The sequence below is a fragment of the Rhea americana genome, unplaced genomic scaffold (assembly GCF_003343005.1).
Source record: "Rhea americana isolate MKP2758 unplaced genomic scaffold, rheAme1 scaffold_102, whole genome shotgun sequence".
NCBI classification, from domain to species: domain Eukaryota; kingdom Metazoa; phylum Chordata; class Aves; order Rheiformes; family Rheidae; genus Rhea; species Rhea americana.
The window spans coordinates 1,351,777-1,372,752 of record NW_028185062.1 but is presented as its reverse complement, the minus strand read 5'-3'; the positions used below and the strand labels follow the sequence as shown (position 1 = coordinate 1,372,752).

The window sequence follows — 20,976 nt, the reverse complement described above, 5'->3', positions numbered from 1 at the left end:
CCCGCCGGCCCCGCGGCGCCCTGCGGCTCCCGGGCGCCCGGCACGCCGGGGCTGGCTGGGGCGGCGGGAAGGGAGCCCGCGTGTCCCTCCCGCTCCGGGCAGCCCTCGTCCCGGAGTCACTCCCCTCCGGGAGGTCTGTGCCGGGCCAGTCGGTCCAGCAAGGCCCGAGGGTGGCTGGGGAGACGGGGAGCAGCTGGCTGCGGGCGCCCGGGGTTCGGCTGCCTCACGCTTGGCGAGGCCAAGGCRGCCGCAGCGACCCGGGCTGCTGGCATGGCTGCGGCTGCCTCGCCGCGGCGCCCGAGCTAGCGCCTTCTCCTGGCGCRGCTCCCTAATCGCCTTCCCCTGATTGTGTCTTGAGCCTCCGTCGTCCCTCCTAGGTCTTGTGGCGCCTAGCACTGGAAATTGTAAATCCAGGCCCTTGGCACGGATGCTTCATGGAAGGAGGTTTCCACAGTGAGCCGAGCCTGAGTCTTGCAGGGACTCTGCAAGGCACCAGGGACAAGGCTGCCACCAGAGAAAAACAGTTCACAGCTCCTTTGGTCTGAGGGGCTGCATCCCGTGTGGGGAGGGAGCCATTGGCACAGCTCATCTGCAGGGAAGTAGCTCCCCTGAGTTGCTTTGGGCAACACTAAACTCCCTAAACTCCTTCCTTTTTGCCCCTCGGTGTTTGTTTTACAGAAGGCAATGTGTCCTGGGCATGGTTCCAGATCAGGTGCAGGCAGCCCCTCTGCTGCTTGGAGACTGGGTGGCAGGGAGGCATTTGTCTAACTGTATAGCCCAAAGTTGTGACACTGGAAATAATTTTGGGTTAGCTGGGCATTATCTGGGAAAAACTGAGGGGTRCTACTGGTCTGAGTAGCATTGGATTTTGCAGATGGACAGGCCTGGAGAGCTTCAGCTGTGTCATGCAGAGATCCAGAAACAGCAAGAGGGTGTAGGAGGTTAGTRTCAGTGTACACAGGCAGAAGGGAGCAGCAGGCATCTGGAGTATCTGAGGGGTGAGAGAAGAGACCAAGAGCAATACAGGTCAAGACAGAGGGGCGCCAGAGGGGTTTGAGAGCCAAGAGGTGGTTGGATGATCCCTAGTGCCCCTCAGGGTGCAGATGCACTGACTAGACTGTGAAGAGARGTGTGCATAGCATCTGTCCATCCTGCCTGGATCTTGTTAATGCTGTCAAGACCTTCACTTTCATGAGCACTAAAATTCACTGCATTTTAAAGAGAGCAAAAGGACCGTCTGGAGTATATGGGCTCTTTCCTGGAATGTAAAGGAAACCTCGGCTGTGAAGCTGGAGTGCAGGGGGCTTCATTCCTTAGTGAAAGCAGAGAAGGGAAATGCAGATGTCACAGCTGGGACAGGAGATTTATCTTGGCAAGCAAAGAGGAAAAATACTTTCAAAAGAAAAGAGAAAACTCAAAACTCATAAGAATCCCCTCCCCATCTGTGCTGCCTGCCAGTATGAGCAGAACCTCCAACCTGCAAAGGCCTTTCGTCTCCTGGGCCTGGGCTGCCGCCCAACTGGATTAGCCCCTTGCCGGTTTCTCTTTGGAAAGAGACCATTGCAGTGAGAGCAAGAAGGCTGTGAGAACTAAACTTATCCTGAAGGGAGGTTGTCTACAAACAACTCAGCTGGAGGTGGGAAGGGGAAAGTCATAGTCAAAAGATGGGGGTGCTAAAGGAAGAGGGAAGCACAGACCTAACCATGGTGACCACAGAGGAAAAGAAGTGGGTTCAGGAAGAGGAAGCATTCCMCTGCTCAGCCATACATGGTGCTACTGGGCTGTGATCACAGCACCTCAAGACATCCCATACAAAACTGGGCAGAGGAAAAGGCTCTCACCTCCCCAGAAGGCCCCCAGAAGTCTAATATGGAGTCTGAGTGGGGAGAAATAGAGAGTTTGCATTTGAATGTCTGGATGTCTTACATTAGCTCCCAAGGTAACTGTTGTACAACAGGAAGGGGTGTTCGAACGAGAAATGCATGCACGCACACACAGTTTGCTATTTAGACAACCCTGAGCATGAGGTCAGGGTGAAAACATGTGGTGGAAACATGTTTGGAAGAGTCAGTGCCTATGTCAGTCACCAGGACTGGGAGGGAGMAGGAGCCAGCGGCTGACAGATTCTCACTCTCTCCATGGGGCTGAGGTGGCCTCAGCCTGAGCAGTCTCCTGTGGCATTAGAGCAGTTTAAGGCTCTCTCTTGGGCTTGGAGATGAGGTGATTTTTGCCTCCCCTGTACCTGCATACGCTGGTATGTCCCCTTCTGGTGCTGCCTCCCCATCCTCCTAAAATTGCAATGGGGGGATGGGCAGCAAGAAATCAGGCTTGGATCAGGCAATCCAGCACATCCTCACCATTGCATTTCTGTCCCTTGGCTGCCCCCTCCCTGACCGCTCACTGGTAATACAGCTTTGGAAACGCATCTCGTGCTATTTCTTGGCTTTGAAGCRTAGTAAGGAGAAGGAAGGAGGGTGTGAAAGGGAGGGGGAGATAGCAAGAGGGAACAATGCAAAATGAGACTGTGCTGTGAGCTTACTATCCCATCTGGAAGCTGTTTTCCCCCAGTACACTTCACACCCGCTCCCTCTGGGCCAGGATGGTAAGGATCACGTTTCCCAGTTGTCTGGTCCCCTTTGCTCAAGCCAGGCCCATCTGCATGAAAGCTACTGGAGGAGAGTCTRTTCAGAGTTGCAGAGTCCTTCACTGTCACAATTAGAAATATTTGGCTGATTTCCAGAAGAGCAGGAGCTCCCAGAGAGAGTCTAYGCTTTGAAGAGGCTGCAAGATGAGCCTCCTCTGCTTGTGCCTGTCTGTATGTCCCACCTTCATTTGCATCCAAGTCCTGTGGACTCTTGTGACCCTTACACTTAAATGTACACCTCCTGGTTTGCTGAGATTTTCGTTGCAACAGTGTTAGCAAAAACATGTGCATGGCCTCAGCTATGCTAGCCCTAGTCTGGATGGGAGGAAAGGCCAGTGGCTGCCCAGCACCTCCCGTGGCAAGTGACCTTCTTACAAGGACCACTACTGTCCACCTGGTTGAGTGATAAACCTGCTTTTGCTTATTACACAGAAGTAAGCAGTGTGTTTATTGCACAGAAATACAGTGAAAATACCAGGAACCAGCCCCCCCATGCTCTGTCATGATCCACAGCCACGAGACACTCCCTGGCTCCCTTGGAGCCTTCTCTCTCAATTTAAGGAAAAAGACAGCTGTGGCCTTCTCTGTGTTTTGCCAAATAGGTGCAGTCTCCTTACCATAATCATGGAGATGGGTTGAGAAGGAGTTGGCACATCCTGGGTTAGCTGGCTGAATYGGAGCTTATTAGCAGTGGGTTTGATGGTATCTATCCAAAACAAGGTTTGGGTGGCCYGTCACACTGCCCATCTCAGTTGTATCTGGGCATAAGGACATTTTTTCTTGTTACCAGATGGTTACATGCATGGATACCGTCTGTCCTAAGGTTAACATTATCTGTTGGCATCTCTCCTCTTGGAGAGAACAAAGCCAAGCCAAAATACACATCAATCTCCCTGGGACTTCATTTAGCTTCTTGCTTGTCCTTTAGTCTCCATTGTGGATATAGTACGTTATAAAGCTGTGTTGTCGTCTTTTACTTTGTCCTTCCTTTCTCCTATCTTCTTTTGCCTCCAGCCTCTTACCATCTTCTCTGAGTAAAATACCAATATTCAGCTCTGTAATAGCTGTAGGTAAACTTTRTATTTCAGAGTTCCTGATCCCTTGTGCCATCTTTGATAATAATCATAATTATTCCCAATCACAGAGAATATCTGACCTCCTTAAACACAGTATTTCTTTCTCCTGACCACTCCCATTTAGAGGTGCTGAACTGGTGAATATGTGATTGGTGAAAGATAAAAAGGAGCTCCTTTGATGAGAAAGCATTTCCAGGATTTAGCTTTGGTGGACAGGAAATCCCAGGATTTCAGGGAGTGGTACCTGCTGCAATATTTCTAGATTTCCAGGAAAGATGTGAGCCTCATTCTGTGCTCATCACCCGTGTTTTCTCCTGGTGTGCAGTAGGTCTCTGTTTCTTGGGAGAGAATGGGCTTTTGAGGAGCTGACCTGTTGTGCATTTGGACGAACAGCAATGCTTCCTCATTTCCAAGYAGGGAGGTCCTTCAGAAAGCTTACTTTATGGTGTGTAAAAGAAGTACCGGAAGTCTGCAATTACTTCTGCCAATAATGTTGCCTGTGTCAAGGTTCTGATGTTCAGCCCCTTGCCCTCATTACTGGTCTCTCACCCCTTAGCTGCCAYTGACGTGACTCTTTGGTTTTAAAATAAACCCAGGGACACATTTCCTCCTCTTCCCTTTGGGCAGGTCTGTCCTACAAGGGGAAGACAACTGATTGACCAAGAGAACTAACTGTGATTGGGATGCTGCTAAAAGGTGGAACTCCTGCATAAGTGCAACTTTTCCCTAACTGTCTTCACTCCCACCTCTGCCTTCATTAATGCAAAGTTGTGAAAGAAATTTGAAACACAAGAACATCTCAAGCGTTCTCCCTGCAGCTGTCCATCTGGCCACGGTCCTCCCTGAGGCTTACATGGTCATTCTAATTTTGATGATTATGACACTATGCAATTTGGATGCCTCATGGTGGACGCAGCTCCACTGTGCTCTCCACTATGCGTTGACAGACAGAACTCTGAATCTCTTCACTTTTCTGCAGTTGTATTGTCATCTTGACCATAAGGCTATTATGTACATATCCTATGTTTGCTTATTTTGTTTAGAGAAAGCAAGACATAGAACAGCTGTTATTTGAGCAGGCACTCTTTGGGGTTAATGCTCAGAACTGTACATGCTGTCATGCCTTTCTGCTATAGGATGGGACAAAACATGGTTTTCCAGTGCTTTTTGATAAATATCTAACACAAATCCCTCTGCTGATTCAGCTGCCTTGTGGAAAACGATTGTGCTTAGCACAGAGGGGAGGTGTTTTCTGTCACTTATTAAAATGCAGAAGTGCTTCTAGGCCAACTTGGAAATGGCTGGGCAGATTTTACCAAACTATCTCACCAACTCTGCTGCTGGTATGGGAATGAGTGGAGAAAACTTCAGCCCAGACATTCCAGGGAGGACCTCAACACTGGGGTTTAGCATGAATGTGCCTTCTCCACCTTATCTGCACATGCAGTGTCTGCCTTCCCAGGAGAGGTTTGGATGGTGTTGTGTCAGGCTGTCACTCAAGGCAGTGTGAGGACCAGACAAGTGGGAAGGAAGCAGAAGGAGTGAAACTGCCTATCAGGCAGAATGTAGGCAGCATGGTTTCTCCMCACTTCCAACATGCTCCAAGGGCATCTGATTTTTAAATCAAGTGGTTGGGTGATGACACCAGAGGGAAGAGAGCACTGCCATGTTGCAGTTTGCTGCAGCTCTCCTTCTCCCTCATCTTGTGGCGGGAGGCATGGATCTGTCCAGCTGGAGTCTGCTTCAATCTCCAGCCTCACCCTAAGCCTCTGACAGCCAGTGTTCTGTTGACAGAGTGATATTGTGCTCAGGTAAAGTAAATATACCTTCCTGTTGGAACAGGAACTTGCAGACTCCAGCATCCGGGGTCCTCTGGCCAACTCCTCCCTTTGATCTACTGCTAGGGAAAGAAAGGACTGAATACACGCCATGCCCTCCAGGGTTTCTCTGAGAGCCTGTCTSTCTCTTGAGCTGGGCCATCACACTGGAATTCATTGGCGTTCATKTCTCCGCTCTAGGACCTGTGTGCTCTCTCCCACACTCTCATCCATACCCTGTTGCTCTTGGTATTTCAGTATACTTCTTTCAATGCATTTCTGCCCACCCAGATGCTTTTCCAGGCAGGGGGGACCCAGTCTGACTTTGCTCAGCTCTCTCCAGTTCATTTAAGTTACACAGTTCCGTCTGTGTAATGTAGTCACTTGAACGTATCTGTCTTTTCTTTCCTCTCCCTGAGCCAGATGCCTTAATCTGCCAGCAAATGGGATAATTTTTTCAGCTGGTGTTTGGCAATCGTCTTTTTTTCTCCCTGCCCAACCAATGCTTTGTTGTAGCAAATGGAAAAGTTAGGGATCTGACTTCTGAATAGGAGAATATGCCTTAAAGGAAGCAGGTTCTCTGTAGCATCAGGAACCCAGCTCCACAGCCGCACTGGCCAGATTTACTGAGTGTTACTGGAATGATTAGTGAAATGATTGTTTGTTGTTAACAGCCCATCTGTAGTGTTTAAACTTCACTGGGGAGCAGAATTTCACAGGCATTATCTGGCTGGAGGACAGCCTCATATGGTCCACAGAGGGGCTGTGAAATCCCAGAGGAAATTAAATACAACAGGGGGTCTTCCTGTTATGTTGATCCAACTGATTTTTTTTCCTCTGAGAGAAATCAGCAGCTGTTTCGGTGCTCTTTGGGGCATCAAAGTGCCTATTGCTGCTGGCAGAGAACATGCAAAAGTGCCTGTCACTAAGGACAGGTGCTGAAGAGCATGACTTTCTGCCACACTTGCACTTTGTTATCATAGGAATGTCTTGCCTTGTGCTCTTCCTTATGCTACGTGTCATAGTGAGAGGATGCTAGGAGAAGTTACATAGCACCGAGGCCATTTCCRTGTTAATTCAAAGAGTTTTTAACAAAAAACTCTAACTCCAAAGGATGGGAACTACTTTTTCCCATCCAAATAGGGGTTTGCTGAGGTTTGGTTCTCAGGGCAGGGGAAAGCGCTCAGATCCCTCTTGGTGTTCACACTAACACTCGCTCTCCCTTGGTCCTTCCTCAGCATTTCTCTGAGAACCTGGATCACTTCTCCGACAACATGGAGGATTTCTCCAATGAGCTCTTCAGCAGCTTCTTCGATGACCCAGTACTGGCTGAAAAGAACCCRCTGCTAGACATGGACCTGGATCCACCCACTCCAGGCATCCAGGCAGAGCACAGCTACTCCCTCAGTGGAGACTCTGCTCCCCAGAGCCCACTCATGCCTGTCAAGACTGAAGATAATGCTAACGGTGAGCATGAGACATGCACCTGCCCTGCTTCAGGCACATCTGTTAGCRGAGGCTCTGGCTGTCTTCCGCATATAAGGACAAACTGGCTCTTCCTTGGACTTGCGCATGGCTAATCCAGGGAAGAATTTGATCTGCTGCTTTCTGAATACAGCCCACATTTTTTCCTTCAGTTTGCTCTCTGACAGTCACATTGCTCCTTTGCCGGGCTGTTATTTATGAGAACGGTAATTGGTTGTGGTTCTGTGCTCTGCCAGCTTCTGGCAAGCAACAGGCAATATCTCTTTAGGACCCTGCAAGCCTGGGTGTGGATGCCCTAGATCCAGGTCTGTTTTGGCACCAGTCAAGCAGGGTTTTGGCTTGAATATTGGAAGCATGAGTCTCTGGCTGCAACCAGTGCTGGTACTTGTGGAAAGCTAAGCGGCTTCCTTACCAGTAGATCTTTTAGCAGGAGACAGAGAGGAACAGTCATTTTGAAACCTATTTTTAAAACAATTCATTTCAGGATAATTTATGATGGCTGGATATTTTTAGAGCCGTCCTTGCAGAGAGTCCTGCAATTTGTGGGATTGTGTGGGTGTCCCAGCAGCTGATGGACACCAGGCTGCCTGAAAAAGCAGTGGCACTGGCTCAGTATATACAGAAGAAAGCCATTCCTTTGTGTGAGAGTGAGGCCTGGGACAGAGGCTTCCTATCATGGCCAGGAATGATCCCAGCTCTGTGGTACAAATGCCAGAGCAGGAGGAGAGGAGCTGCCCTCCATTGCCTGTTTGTTCCCTGCAAAGGGTACAGCCGTCAGCACCACATTCCCTAAGGGCTGCTCGGAGTGGTGCTGTGAGAGAGGCTTATGGCTCACTTCTGCCCTAGCATCAGAAAGCTGTCAATTTGCACACATCTTTCTCACTAGCTTTAACCCCAGCATGTTTTTGGAGGATACTTGGCCTAAACAGACAACCAGGCAACTAACAGAGCAAACCAGCATCAGTGCATACAGACACATGTTTATTTTGCTCGGGCAATGAGAGGAGGATGAGGAATGGGGATAAGAAAAGCAAAAAGCGTGAGGTTATAGAGGACAGTGAAATGGCCCTTGGAATCAGGCTGCACAAAGCTACCTCAGGGAACTGTCTCAGGGACACTTGTCGCYGCTTCTGCTTCTCTCATCTGTATCTAGACATGTCTCTACTTCAGCTGTAGTCTCTCCAAGGCAAGGCCACAATACTCCTGCATGAAGGGTAACATTCATCCTTGGACAGAGGCCAGCATAGAATATGCAGTTTATAACCCAGGAAAGTTTTGTGATGGACCTGGCATTTGCCCTCTGAGGGTGCAATTTAGTTCTCTACAAGGGTGTAAGACCCGGCCCAAATATTAATGTGGCAGATACAAGGGTGTCTATGCACCCAGTGCTGCAGTGGGATAATTCAGCCCATCATTCCAAGGCTATTTGGCTCGTAGTTGGATGAGTCATATTCTAGTGCAGTCCTGAGTCAGGTCCAGTATTTGTAACACTGTGCAGTCGTTTTGGCACAGCTCCATCCAGCCTCCATCCTTTTTAGACATTCACTTCAAATTAATTACCCAGGAATGGCTTTCCTTTAACATTAACTCTGGTGTAGCCTGCCTGCTTGTTCTGCAGAGCTTCCCAGGAATGCCCGGGCTCTCTCCAGGCTTGGAGCTGGCTGTGATCTCCTACACTTCCAAATCCTGCCCTTTCCCACATGGTCCCCCACTAATATGGGTCAGGTAGGGGAAGCTGCTGGGTGCATTTTGACCCTGCTTATCAATGCATCCTGCTTTCCAGATGGTTTGCACGTATGAGCTGGATGCTTCAGTTCTCAGTACCAGTCCTCAGTTCTGCAGGGTGTGATTCCATGCCAGGAGCAGGGGAAGCTGGGGTTGTGCAGAGCAGCATGTGCTGGGCCAGCCTCAGGCTAGTGACTGTATGTCTTTATGGGTCCTGCTTCACTACTCTTCACCTTCCCTCCCYACTGCAGGGCAGCTATGGTTATCTCACGGCCATATTTGTCCCTGTTACATACGGTAACATGAGTACCTGGAACAGAGGATGAGCATGCAGGCCTATCTCAGCCGGCAGGACACAGTGGTATGTGCAGTGATTACAGGCTGGCCATACCTGCGAAACATCCTCTCAGGCAGCACAACATAGATGTGTCCGCACATGCCTCCTTCTCAATCTCTCGATGACCTCTTGATGGCTGATGTATTTCTGAGTCTGTAACCCAATCGCTCCCCAGATGAAACTCAGAGGGTGGGAAAGAGATTGGGGTCAGAATGTAGACAGGAAATGGGAAGACTGCATGTACTTATTTGGGTGTCTGCTCCTTGGACTGTCTGGACTGACAGGGGGCTGCTCTCTTGCCCAGTCAAGTCTGAGCAGAGAGAATCCTTGGTGGTCTGCTGCCTTTGTCTGGTAATTTGCTTCAGCAGCTGCTCCCACAGGCAAAGGATGCCCCACGCCCTGAGAGAAAGAGAAATGCAGAGCTCTGCAATGGAAAAGGAGGATGAGGAATAATGGACTTAAATCACAGCAAGGGAATTTCACATTAGCCAGTAGGCAAAACCTTCCTCTAGTGGGCATAGTGAAGCCCTAGGAAAAGGTTTGATGGGGAAATTGTGAAGTCTCCATCGTTGTGAGTTAGGTTAGAGGACAACCACCTGTCAGGACTGACACAGGTATAACTGAAATTGCCTTGGGACAGGGGAATGGACTGGAAGCCTTCAAGATCCCTTAAACCTTAATCTCAATGACAGGCTACGGTCAGGCAGAAGAAGTCTCAAGTTTTCTGGTTGCAAATAATACCTGTGGCTATGCAACACTTTCCCTTCCTCCATAGGACAGGGCTGTTAGTGTACCAGGGCAACTGGGACTTTATTAGTTGCAGGTTTGGTGTCTTCAGCAGGACAGAGGAAAAACAATTCAGTCTGTGCCTGCCCAACAGCCTATMCGTTGTCATGGCTGTGCGGTGCCCCCACACACCCGTGCCTAAGATGCTCCCTGGCAATGCTAGCCCTGGTGCGTTCTGGGAAGCTATTGAAGCGCCGAAGTCAGGGCACAGAGCTCAGAGCTCAGAGCAGGGCATAGCAGCTTGTGTCTCAGCTTGAAGATGTCCTGCCATACTGGGAGCAGGAAAGAAGTACCCTCAGCCAGAAAGACCTGTCCAGACAGCAAAATAAGAGGTGCCAAACCAAAGACAAGAAGACAACATATACCACTGTCAAGGACAACACTGTATTAACTGATAAGACTCCTGTCTGAGCTTCAAGCCCACTATGCACATGCAAAAGCCAGAGGCAGGATTCTGTACTATCCTCTCCTGAAGGGCCACATAGCCTAAGATGGGCAAAGATGAGATCAAGCTGCCATTAAGTTTAGTTTGGATGGCAGCTCCTGCAYGAACAGCTGCTGCCTTATATTCTTTCTTGTGCAGGCTGTTCTACAGCTGAGGAAGACCTTTCCCCCCCCTCTTTTCTTGCCAGGATGTCTACTAGACTGGGAGCTGCACTGAAGAGCCACTTTGGGTAGCCAACATCTAGTCCATGGGTGCTGTAAGTGGAGAGAGCAGTGCAGAGGGGCTTGCAAGTGAGCCCAGATTTGGCCTTGTGCCTTGAGCCAACCGGGTCACTATCTGGCGACACACTTAGCACGAGTTTGTCATGTGTCAAGACAAATGCATTTCTGGTTGTCAGATAAAAGAGGAGAGGAAGGGATGAAGATTAGAGAGAAGCATATAGGCTCCAGGCCAGCTGGGAGTAGCTTCTTGGCAGACTGAAGTGTTTGAAGAGCAATGAGGGCACCAAAACTTAAAAGCAGAGCCCAGGCAGCTCTCCTGCCTAGCTATTTTTTTTGCCTATGTGAGCTGCAGCTTATCTTCCACTGCCAGCATCATAGTTCAGGGAGCTCTGCTGCTGCTGGCCAGGCAGGTTCATATCACAAGCGTGTGTGGGGACAGAGCAGGCACGGGACAGCAAAGCATCCCCACACAGCTCCATTCAGTTCTCTTCAGACACTTCCTTTACCTCCATGCTACTCCTCAATCTGCTGGCAACTGTAGCCAGGCATAGCTGTGAGCAGTAGGCCCTCAGAGCCATGCATGCAGGATAAGGGGACCTGTGAGGTGCAACTGATGGGAACAGCCATGCACGAGGTGTCACACTGGACTTCCTTCCACAGAAATGGTCCTTCTTCCTCTCCTCCTGTCATGCGACACAGCTTTCTCTTTGCTACAGTGTTGTCGGCACAAGGCTGGAGCAGCATGTATAGCCTCCTGTCAGCCTTTTGCTGTCATCACATTTGCCTGCTTGCCTGCTCTCTAGCACAGAGGTAGTGCCATTCTTCCTAACCTATCTGGCACCTCTGTGATGCTGGCCATAACTGCTAAGGAGCAGCAGGCCAGCATCTTCCTCTTACTGAGCTCTAAATATAAATAAGCTCCAGAGGACCAAACCAAGATATCACTGCAGGAAGAAGCCTTGCAGCTGTCCTCCACTACTATGGCTGTGCAGGGAGAGGAGAGCAAAAAAGAGACATGGTCTCTAGCTCCATCCTGTCTGGTCGTTGCATGCTGGGAGTTCATTCCTTTTTGGGCTCTGTGTTGCAGGCCTGTGCATGCTTGTGTGGTGAATGCTAGACTTGGAAAGGCAGCCTTCCCAGACGGGGGGATGCCGTCTGCATGGGACTCTCTCTCTCTCTCCTTTTTTTTTTTTTTTTATCCTGTTCTTGACAGAGTTTGACTCTCACATTGTGCTGCATGTTTCAGAGCTGGAGAATGGAGTGTGGTCTCTGGGGCCCAAGCTCTGCTCCATCATGGTGAAACAGGAACAGAACCTGGCTCTAGACCTGCCTGAGTCCCAGCTAGCTGCCAGCTCCATACCGATGCTGAACCTCAACCCTCTGCAGAGACTGCCAGCCCCTGAGGAGGTGAGCCAATCTAAGATCCATTGTGAACCACGGCTCTAACAGAGCRGCACCCCAGGTGATGTGGACCCTGCCATGTCACTGCAGGGTCTTGCTAGGTGTTTAAGCTACTGGACGGAAAAAGGAAGGTGATGCAAAGCCAAAGCCCAAATATTGCATTATTTATCATTCCCCTCTTGAAATGGCAGTACCAGACCTGATGGTAGTTAGAAATGTGTTCTTGATCTCTTGAGTGAAGGTACAAGGCAGCTAGCTTATCCTTCCAGAGAAAATGATGGAAGGAGGATTTTCTCCAGCTTTATAATCTGGGTTAAATACAAGCCTATTTCCTTGGCACAGAACCGAAAGGCTTTTAAGCTTGCATATGCTGGAGGCCTTTCCCTCCAATCTGCCAGTATTTCTGTAGCCACTGTTATTTTCATCAACTAGGGATTCCATTCTGCCTGGGAGGACCTTGTCAGTTAATTTGGTGCCAGTGACCCCGCTGCTCCTGAGTACAGACCCCTTTTCTGCCATTGTCTTTTTTCACRGCCTTGGGCTTACCACACTTTTCTGAACTGCTCACTGAAAACGGTAGTCCCACTTGCTTTTGCCTATGACTCCACAGGACTATTATTTCTAAGAAACAACAGGCCAAGTCTCTTGCTAATATCTAAGTTCTTTAAAAGTTTGTTTGTGTGAAGCAGACTCATTTATGCCATTGGTATGCAGGAGGAAGCTGGGGCTCAGTTTGGCTGGCCTTGAGTTCAGCTGTGTTGGAAAGGAAGATCTGGCCAGTGTCACACAGACCTGGAATATCTTGTAGCAGCTCTGTAGATAACAGTAGAGCATCTCTGGGGTTCACTTCCTTTTTTTCACTCATGCTGAGCTTCTTCCCTTTTAAATAATCATCCAAAACAAATGGGTACTTCCAGCCAAAACTGTGCACAAACTTYCTCCGTTATTTACACAGCTCAAACTTGCTGTGCCCTCGAAGCTCCTCTGTGTGTGCTCAGCAGCTGTATCATGGCACTCTCTCAGCTGTGTTTACAGTCTGGGGCAGTTTGCAATGTATCTGTTTAGTGTAAAGACTCCCCCAGCCTGTGGTGGTCTGGGGGCTGGCGAGCCTGGGAGCTCAGGGGCAGCACAGCCTGGCTGGGAAGAAAACTACTCTTTATTTAACTCTCAGTCTCCTCCGACTGGAAACAGCTGTCTGAAGGCCCTGGTAAAAATCATATGCGCAGGACAGGAGTTTTGTTCTTTTTCTGTACAAACTCCTCTATTTATACTCCCATATCTAATGAAGGCAGATCAAAGAGAGACTTCCCATGGTAATGCAGAGGGTGGTTTAAATTGCATTCTCTGGGACTAGCAAGGGGAGAATGGTTAAGGAAAAGACAYGCATTCGATGGCCACATATCTACCTGCCTTTGCCTCTTTCTCAGCAAATGTGTGTTTGCACTCTACGCGCCCAGTAACAGAGACTTTGTAGGGGTTGAGTTTGGACTTCTGGTTGCTGCTGTGTGCAGTGGGAAGTGAATTCTGGGGCATAGCCCAGATGGGGCAGAATAGAGAGTAGGGAGCTATGAGCAGAGCTGATGGGAGCCCTATAGGCAGGGCAGATATTGGACAGTGCCCAAGAGCTCCTTCTGCTTCTCTTCCACAGACTCCCATAGAAATGACTCCAGCACCTGTGATCAAAGCTGAGCCCAAAGAGGTGAACCAGTTTCTAAATGTACCTGCAGGTAAGAAGAGAGAACTTACTGGTTGACAGACATCCCCCTAAATTATCCAGATCATTCCTACAAAGGGAGGAGAAACAATATCTGAGAACAGAGCTATGCATACAAGGTGATACTGGGGTACAGACTATCAGAGGAGTGAGCACTTTTCCAGCACAGATCAGTGTCTGGACCAACAGCCACACACAGGGTTGTTCAGACAGGGACTCCCAGGCAAAATAGGCTACTTCAGAGCTGGAAATATGCAAAGGTGCCTTTAAAATCCTCACAGGGACCTTGTCGTTATCCAAAAAAACCCCATTGGAAAGTCAGGAAATTCAGTATCCAGTTTAATTTGAAAGAAACCCAAGCATCTGCCAAAGCACAAATATAAGTGCTATAGGAACTCCCACTCTGCTCCTGAGAGATGCTCCTTGGGCATATTCGCACCTCCATTGAGACTTCCAGGGCTCTCTGATACAAAGTGGAGACAGTTTTCAAGTGCCTGCCAAACTATTGAGTGACCAGAGCCCCTTCAGTCATGTGTGCTGGCAAGTGTGTGAGCCCTGTGGTGCTTTTGGAATAGCTCTTCTCTTACAGAGCTTTCTAAGCATGTGAACAGACTATGAAGCAAAATACCATAGTCTTTGTACTCTATTTTGAGTGACATTGAGCACCTCACTGCTCTGTGAGACACCTTCAGCGTCTTGGCAGAGCCTCTGCCAGTTCTCTGATTCCTGCAGTTCCTAGTTCAGCAGATTTGAAATCATCCTCATCTCTGTTTTGGGCAAAGCTCAGCCCAGCCATGTTCTCTGACCACCCTTCTTGTGAGGCTCATCACCTCCTATTTTATACAAATGCCTTCCGCTTGTGCTACTCCCAGCCCTACGCCTGTCACAAGAGGCTGGCATGATAGCAATTGACTTGATCTTCTTATTTCTCAGTAGATGACCTGGTGCAGATGCCTCCAACTCCCCCCAGCAGCCATGGCAGTGACAGCGACGGATCCCAGAGCCCCCGGTCCCTGCCTCCCTCCAGCCCAGCCCGACCCGCTGCTCGCTCTTCCACTGCCATCTCCACCTCACCTCTCCTCACAGCACCACATGTAAGGAGGCAGCAGGACATCATTGAGACTTAGGGCTCCTTCATGCTCAGAATGGGCAGGAGGCTTTCTGAGGCTTATGTGGGGGATCCTGTCCCTGTTAAGGTCTCCATGCTGAAATGTCCTGGCAAAGCAATGTGATATCCTAGTATGAGGGTATGGGGACAATGTAGTGTTCACAGGAGTTAGGAGAGGCCCAGTGAGTCTTGCCTAATGCCTACCAGTGGCTACTTTGTTTTAATAAGTACTGTCTTCCATTCTTTGGGAAGTGGCCTATGCACTGGGGGATTCTTTCAGGAGATTAAGGGAAGAAGAAGGAATAACTGAGAATTTCCATAACCAGATCATGTTTTAACCTTTGCCAAAAGATCTTTGGCTGGATGCTGCAGTGCAAGCATCTAACCAGCCACACCACGAGGGAGCAGATGCTCTCCCAGGTAAAGAGGAAGGCTGCTGATGATTTGTGCAGGAGCTGGAGGCTGAGAGCAGGGAAGAGCACTGCCTGTTTGTTGTCTGATCTATTTGTACTGAGCCCCCAGCTGCTCTGCCAGGCTTTAAGGAGGACCGCTGGGATGGGACTCCTTGCTGACACTGATAACTGCTCCCTATGTATTTCAGAAGTTACAAGGGACCTCTGGCCCTCTGCTCTTGACTGAAGAGGAGAAACGCACCTTGATTGCTGAGGGCTACCCCATTCCTACCAAGCTGCCCCTCACCAAAGCAGAGGAGAAAGCACTGAAGAGGGTCAGGAGGAAAATCAAGAACAAGGTGACCATTGCTGAAATACTTAAACATGCAGTTCCCATGATCTCAGAGCATCCTTAGCCAACCATGCTGTATTTTCCCTAAGCTGTGGTGCAGCTCAGGGGGATTAGACCTTGCCTTTAGAGCACTGGCAAGATCTCTCAGCCTTCAAGAATGATTGCTGTGGGATGAGGCTCTGCACACAGCTGGATCTGAGGAGTCTGCCTCTAGCCAGGCTCCTCAGAGTGCATGGCCCAGTGGAGGGAGACAAGAGCTACTACATGATGGAGGACATGAGTGATGTATGGAGCTCATTAGCCATGCAGAAGCTGTGAGATTTTAAGACTGATTAGCAATCATCCTGTGGGAGAACTGATGAGACCCTGGATTAGTCACTTGGTGACTCAGARGTGGTCTGGGGCAGAATCTGCCTAGATGGCTACAGCACGTACCCATATGAGTCAGAGGAGGTCAGAACAACCTAAAGGATATTCTCAGCAGTGAGGGGTTCAGGCATACTCCAAAAAATGGTTGTGACCTACAAGCCAAAGAGGACTACATGATTCCAGTTTCCATCCCTCACAGTTTTGACCTGGAAACCAGTAGGAAGGGGAAACTGGGAGGTGATTTCCCCCTTTACTTCAGGGTACTATGTGTACAGGGAACAGACAAGAGGAGAAACCCACAAAGAAGTATCTTAAGACTTATGAGACTGACTTTCTAATGGCTCCCACTTCTTTACAGATCTCTGCTCAAGAGAGTCGCAGGAAGAAGAAGGAGTATGTGGAGTGTCTTGAGAAAAAGTAAGTGTCATCTCAGAATTACCTTTGAAGAAGGAGTCCTGTCTTTTCTTAGCCCCCACTTCCTAATGCTTTTGGCTCTGATAGCCCTTTTAGTCCCATTCAGCTGTAATTGTTCTTCCCCACTACATCTCAGTTCAAAAGTGGCTTAGTCAGGGTCAAGGTTCCCCCTGCCATTCCCAGTATGGTACAAAGATGGTCCCAAACCCTCTGCTCCCACCAGTGACAGTAGCACTGCACCAATGGAATTGACTTAGAGAACCTCTCCTTATAAAGGTTATAAAGTTTAAATGCCAGTGGAGCAGCAGGGATCTCAGTTATCTCCTTGTGAGACTCAGCACCTGATCCTGTCTTGGGACAACCAGTGGGAAGTGTTCATCAGACACTGGACTTGCAAGGGGACTGCAGATAAAGAAGCTTCTTTTCAGCACACTACACCACTGAATTGCTCAAAGAATACGATTCCWTGCAAGTCTGGCTGCACAGAAGTTTGGTTTGGGATCCTGCCCCAAATCCCCTCCCTCCTAGAAGTCCTAGAAGAAGTGCAGGATGAAGATTGCTCTAGAAACCTTGTGTTTCTGACTGCTTAGTTTGGCTGATCTCCTGCTGAACACGGGCCATTTTGGCTCCTGATAAGGTGGGATTTTGGATAAGAGTCATGTTTCCCCACTGGAAGTTACTCCTATTTTGCATGTGCCACAGGGAGCAGGCCATCTCAGGGCACTAAACACAGCTTTCTTCCCTCACTCTGTGAGGGTGGACACAAATATCCGATAGCAAGAAAAGCTTTGCGCTATAGTTATTCCCCACAGTCACTTTCATTCCACCCAGCCCTTCTTGATCTTTCGTTTTCTGCATGCAACCCTCAGTCCCTGCCTGTATGGCAGATGCAAGCCTAAGGTGATGTCACCTGACACTAACGGGGTAGAAAATAACCCGTGAGGGCCTGATCCCGTGATCCTCTCTGTACCAGCAGACAGAAGACTCTCCCCAGTGGGCTTTCCCAGCAAAGAAGCATGCAGGGATTCAGGTGCAAACTCGCACTTCTGTTTAAATACTTCTGTTTAAATTCTTCCTTGTTTATTAATACTGCCTGAGAGCAGCAAAATGGAAAATTGGGGGAAAAAAACAACCCCAAACCCCAACCTTAATTAACTCTTTTCCCTGATGGTATGTGTTTATCTTGTCTAAGTGCACAGAAATGCCAAATGAAAACAGGCGGCTCAAGGCACCTTCAAGTTCTCATGCCGTTCCATAAGCGGCTCCTTGGTGTGTATGTGTGTCCAGGCGTGGGCACATGCCTCCCGTGTGAATGGTTGTCCTCGGCTGCTCTTCTTCCTCCAGTCCTGGAGCTAACGCCTCCCACTGCCCCAAGTGCAGCGTAACCACTTTCCCCCGAGAAAGGGTAGGAGGGAGCCTGTACTCTCTGCTGCCCTCAAGTGCATAGAGTCAAAGCTGGCCCAGCGTTTGCACAGAACTGCCTGGTTTTCATGTGCAAGGTGCACAGCCAGGGCAGGTTTTCCATTTGAGGATTTGTCCCCCTGTTCATTTCCCACATGTACCAGGGGGTTTTGGAAGTGATGGAAGTGCCTGCGTAGCGTGGGTCTGTCCTGACTTATTCTGCATGTAATGCAGTGCTAACAGCTCTTCCATCCTAGTGAAAGCCAGAACAAAGGTGTATGTGTGCCCTGTTGTACATAAYGGATTCCACCTGCAGTCTTACCTCTGATCTGTTTGGCTGGCTGCAGACAGACTAGTCATGAACACTGGGCTTCAGGACCATACCTGCAGATGATGGATGAGGCTGCTGAGCCTCCACAGTCCAAGAGAGGCAAGAACTACATTTGCTTCATCTTTYTGGCCTTCAAAACTAACTGACTGGGTTTTATCCCTGCAGGGTTGAGACATACACGACAGAAAACAATGAACTCTGGAAAAAAGTGGAGACCTTAGAAAATGCAAACAGGTGAGTGAGGCCAAACTCTGTGGGGTATGTGGGCAGGAAGGGAGGCCAGGAGAGTGCGCAGGCAGCATGGTAACAAGAGCAAGGCAATTTTCCCCCATCTTCTGGCAGGACGGGTGCTGCTCGGCGAGGCGCTGGTTTTCGGCCCGTGGCAGCAGCGAGGCAGCTGGGTTTGGTTAGTGAGCCTGGAATGTTTGTGTTGGGACAGCCAGGCCACGCCGCAGTGAGAGGAGGGAGGGAAGAGTTATTTTTCACATCTCTTCCTCCTTCTCCTTGCAGCCTTTTGGGCTCCTCCTGCCTTCCCCACAGGCCTTTGGCTATCTCCAGGGCAGCTGCACTGAGGGAGGCCCCTAACACCAGCCTCTCAGACCTGCTGTTTCAGTTCTCAGGCTCCTGGAGGAAGATAAGGCCTTCGGCACAATGTGGCTGTTTTGGRTTCCCCTGGAGAAAGTACTGAACCGAACTTGGCAGATATAAGGAAAGCGCCTTCCTCTAGCAGGGGTAGAGATACCAGCTCCCACATAATCCAAGGCAGCTCCCTCTGYACCTGAAACCAGTGGGAACCTTGCAGCTCCCCAGCCCTTGGCCTGCCTCTTCCCCTTGCGAAGGAAGCCTGGAGGATCTCTTTCCCATCTGCTGCTGTTGCTCACCCAAAAGAAGCAAGCTGCTCCCACAGCCCCAAAGCAGGCTTCTGGCTCCCTCACCCGAGAATCTGGTGAGCGTTTGTGCTCCCAGTATGCAGAGCTGCCAGACTGATTGCCAGGCAAATTTGCTTCTTTAGAAGCAAGTAAGGAAGACTCATGTCGCTAAAGTGGGAGTGACTGCAGAAGTTGGAGGACAGTCCAGCTCTTATTGGGTTTGGTAGGTTTGAGCAAGGGCAGGATCAGCTGCAGGGGTGGTGAGGAGAAAGCCCATTTCCATAGCCCCATTTCTACCATCTTGCTAGCTCAGATCAAGAAGAAATATAGTCAGGGAGCCGGTTCCTCTCCCCAACTCTGACCCTTTCTTGCTACTAGAGCTTGCAAGGGGCTGCAGAGCATTCCTTGAGGGTCTGTTACACGCCTTTCCTCTCATTCACGACACGAGTGCTCTGATCCCAGCTTCCAGGCCAGATGCTGTTCCTGGGACCCCAGGGCTGCCGGGCAGGGCCTTGGCGACGTGTGTGGGTGGCTGGAGCCTGCCATCTGCTGGAGACATCACCACCCAGCTTCACTCACAAGGCATGGCCTGCCTCCCCGACTTCACCAAGAGCACAAGCAGCACAGGCAGCCCCCAATGTTGAAAAAGCATGAGCTCCACCCTGCAAAAGCAGGAGACTGGCCTAAAAGCCAGGAGATTTTTCTTTTTTTTCAAAATACACACTGTTCTTTCTAGTTGGGTTTGGTTTCTGAGTGCTGCCAGGGCGACTCTCACTGCTTATCTCCATATGTACAAGGAGCAGAAGGGGATTTGGAAAGAGACAAAACTGGGATTGTCCAGTGATGTCCTCACTCTGGGACATGGCATTTTATAAAAGCTCCAACGTAGTTGTATAAAACAGCCAACGCTCCCAGAAGGGAACTCTCAATAGTCTGTATTTTGGTAATCTAGGGTCTTTGTGAGTTGTGTGCTCTGTAGTTAGACGTCCTTGTCCCAGATTTCTCCACCAACTCAGCAACAGGTTCRTCTGCTCTTAGTAATACACCTACCACTGTTCTGTGTTTATGTGTGCAGATGCCTGTGCTCATTTAAGTGGGGCAGAGAGACCTTTGCATGCATTTCAGCCAAGCCAGCCAGAGGATGAATTAATTTCTGAACTCAGCATTTGGCTTTGCCCACATCCCTCTGTAGAGTTTGCCAAGAGTGAAGAAGCTGGAGGGGATCAAAACTGGTTTTTGTTTCTTTCTCCACCATATGGTTTGGGGGACAGATCAAACTGCAGAGCATGTGCCTCTGAGTAGAGTGGGAGCAGGCAGGCCTCTCTGCTTTTTCTGACCCTAACTGCAAAGTTCAGCCTCCATCTCAGAGTTTGATTTTCATGGTAGCCCATCACTCCATTGCTTTGGCAAATGATTGACTGGACTTTGAGACAGTCAGGAATCCTAAATGAATGGGACATTCATAGCTATGAACAGCGGTAATGAAGGTTGTTTTGGGTGTACCAGTGAGGAGACTGTGAAAGAAGGTGGTGCAGGAGGTTACCACAGCACCTAAGAGGGTCTCACCCAGTTCCTGCACAATTCATATCTCAAATTCACTGTCTTTTGTTTTGTGCTTCCCAAGCCTGTACGGTGGGAGAACTTGGGCAAGATACAACAATGAGGAGAGACGTATTGTTACAAGAAGTGAAAACCGGGTTAAAGTAGGAAGGAGTTAGTGGTATTCTTGCATCTCTCACTGCCTGTTACCTCTTTATCAAGATTCATTTTTTTTTCCTGTCCCAGGACTCTGCTACAACAGTTACAGAAGCTGCAGGCTCTCGTGGCTGGGAAAGTCTCCAGACCTTACAAAATGGCTTCCACCCAGACTGGGACCTGCCTAATGGTATGGGCTTCATTTTCTTCCTTGCTTATCAGATGTGCTTCCCTTCTAGGCTTTGTCCGATTGCCTGTCTCTGCCCTCTTTCCCTGTCCAGCCTCCATCACCCGCCTGTTATAGCTGCTCTCTCTTTTTATGTTAGAGTGACCAGGATTGGGCTCTGTGTTATACAGTGAGTGCTGTCAGTTGTTTATGCAGCAGAATTATAAT

The 20,976-nt window shown here is 49.4% G+C and overlaps 1 protein-coding gene across 1 annotated transcript in view; it reads left to right on the top strand.

Annotated features, from left to right (window-relative positions):
• CREB3L1 (cAMP responsive element binding protein 3 like 1) overlaps positions 1–20,976 on the top strand; it is a 43,899-nt gene that overhangs the window by 15,090 nt on the left and 7,833 nt on the right. Inside the window, exons 3-10 of the mRNA XM_085305451.1 lie at positions 6,776–7,004; positions 11,783–11,943; positions 13,586–13,664; positions 14,585–14,745; positions 15,361–15,510; positions 16,231–16,289; positions 18,184–18,252; positions 20,673–20,772. Coding sequence (XP_085161577.1) covers positions 6,776–7,004; positions 11,783–11,943; positions 13,586–13,664; positions 14,585–14,745; positions 15,361–15,510; positions 16,231–16,289; positions 18,184–18,252; positions 20,673–20,772 — 1,008 coding nt within the window. The remainder of the gene's footprint in view (positions 1–6,775; positions 7,005–11,782; positions 11,944–13,585; positions 13,665–14,584; positions 14,746–15,360; positions 15,511–16,230; positions 16,290–18,183; positions 18,253–20,672; positions 20,773–20,976) is intronic.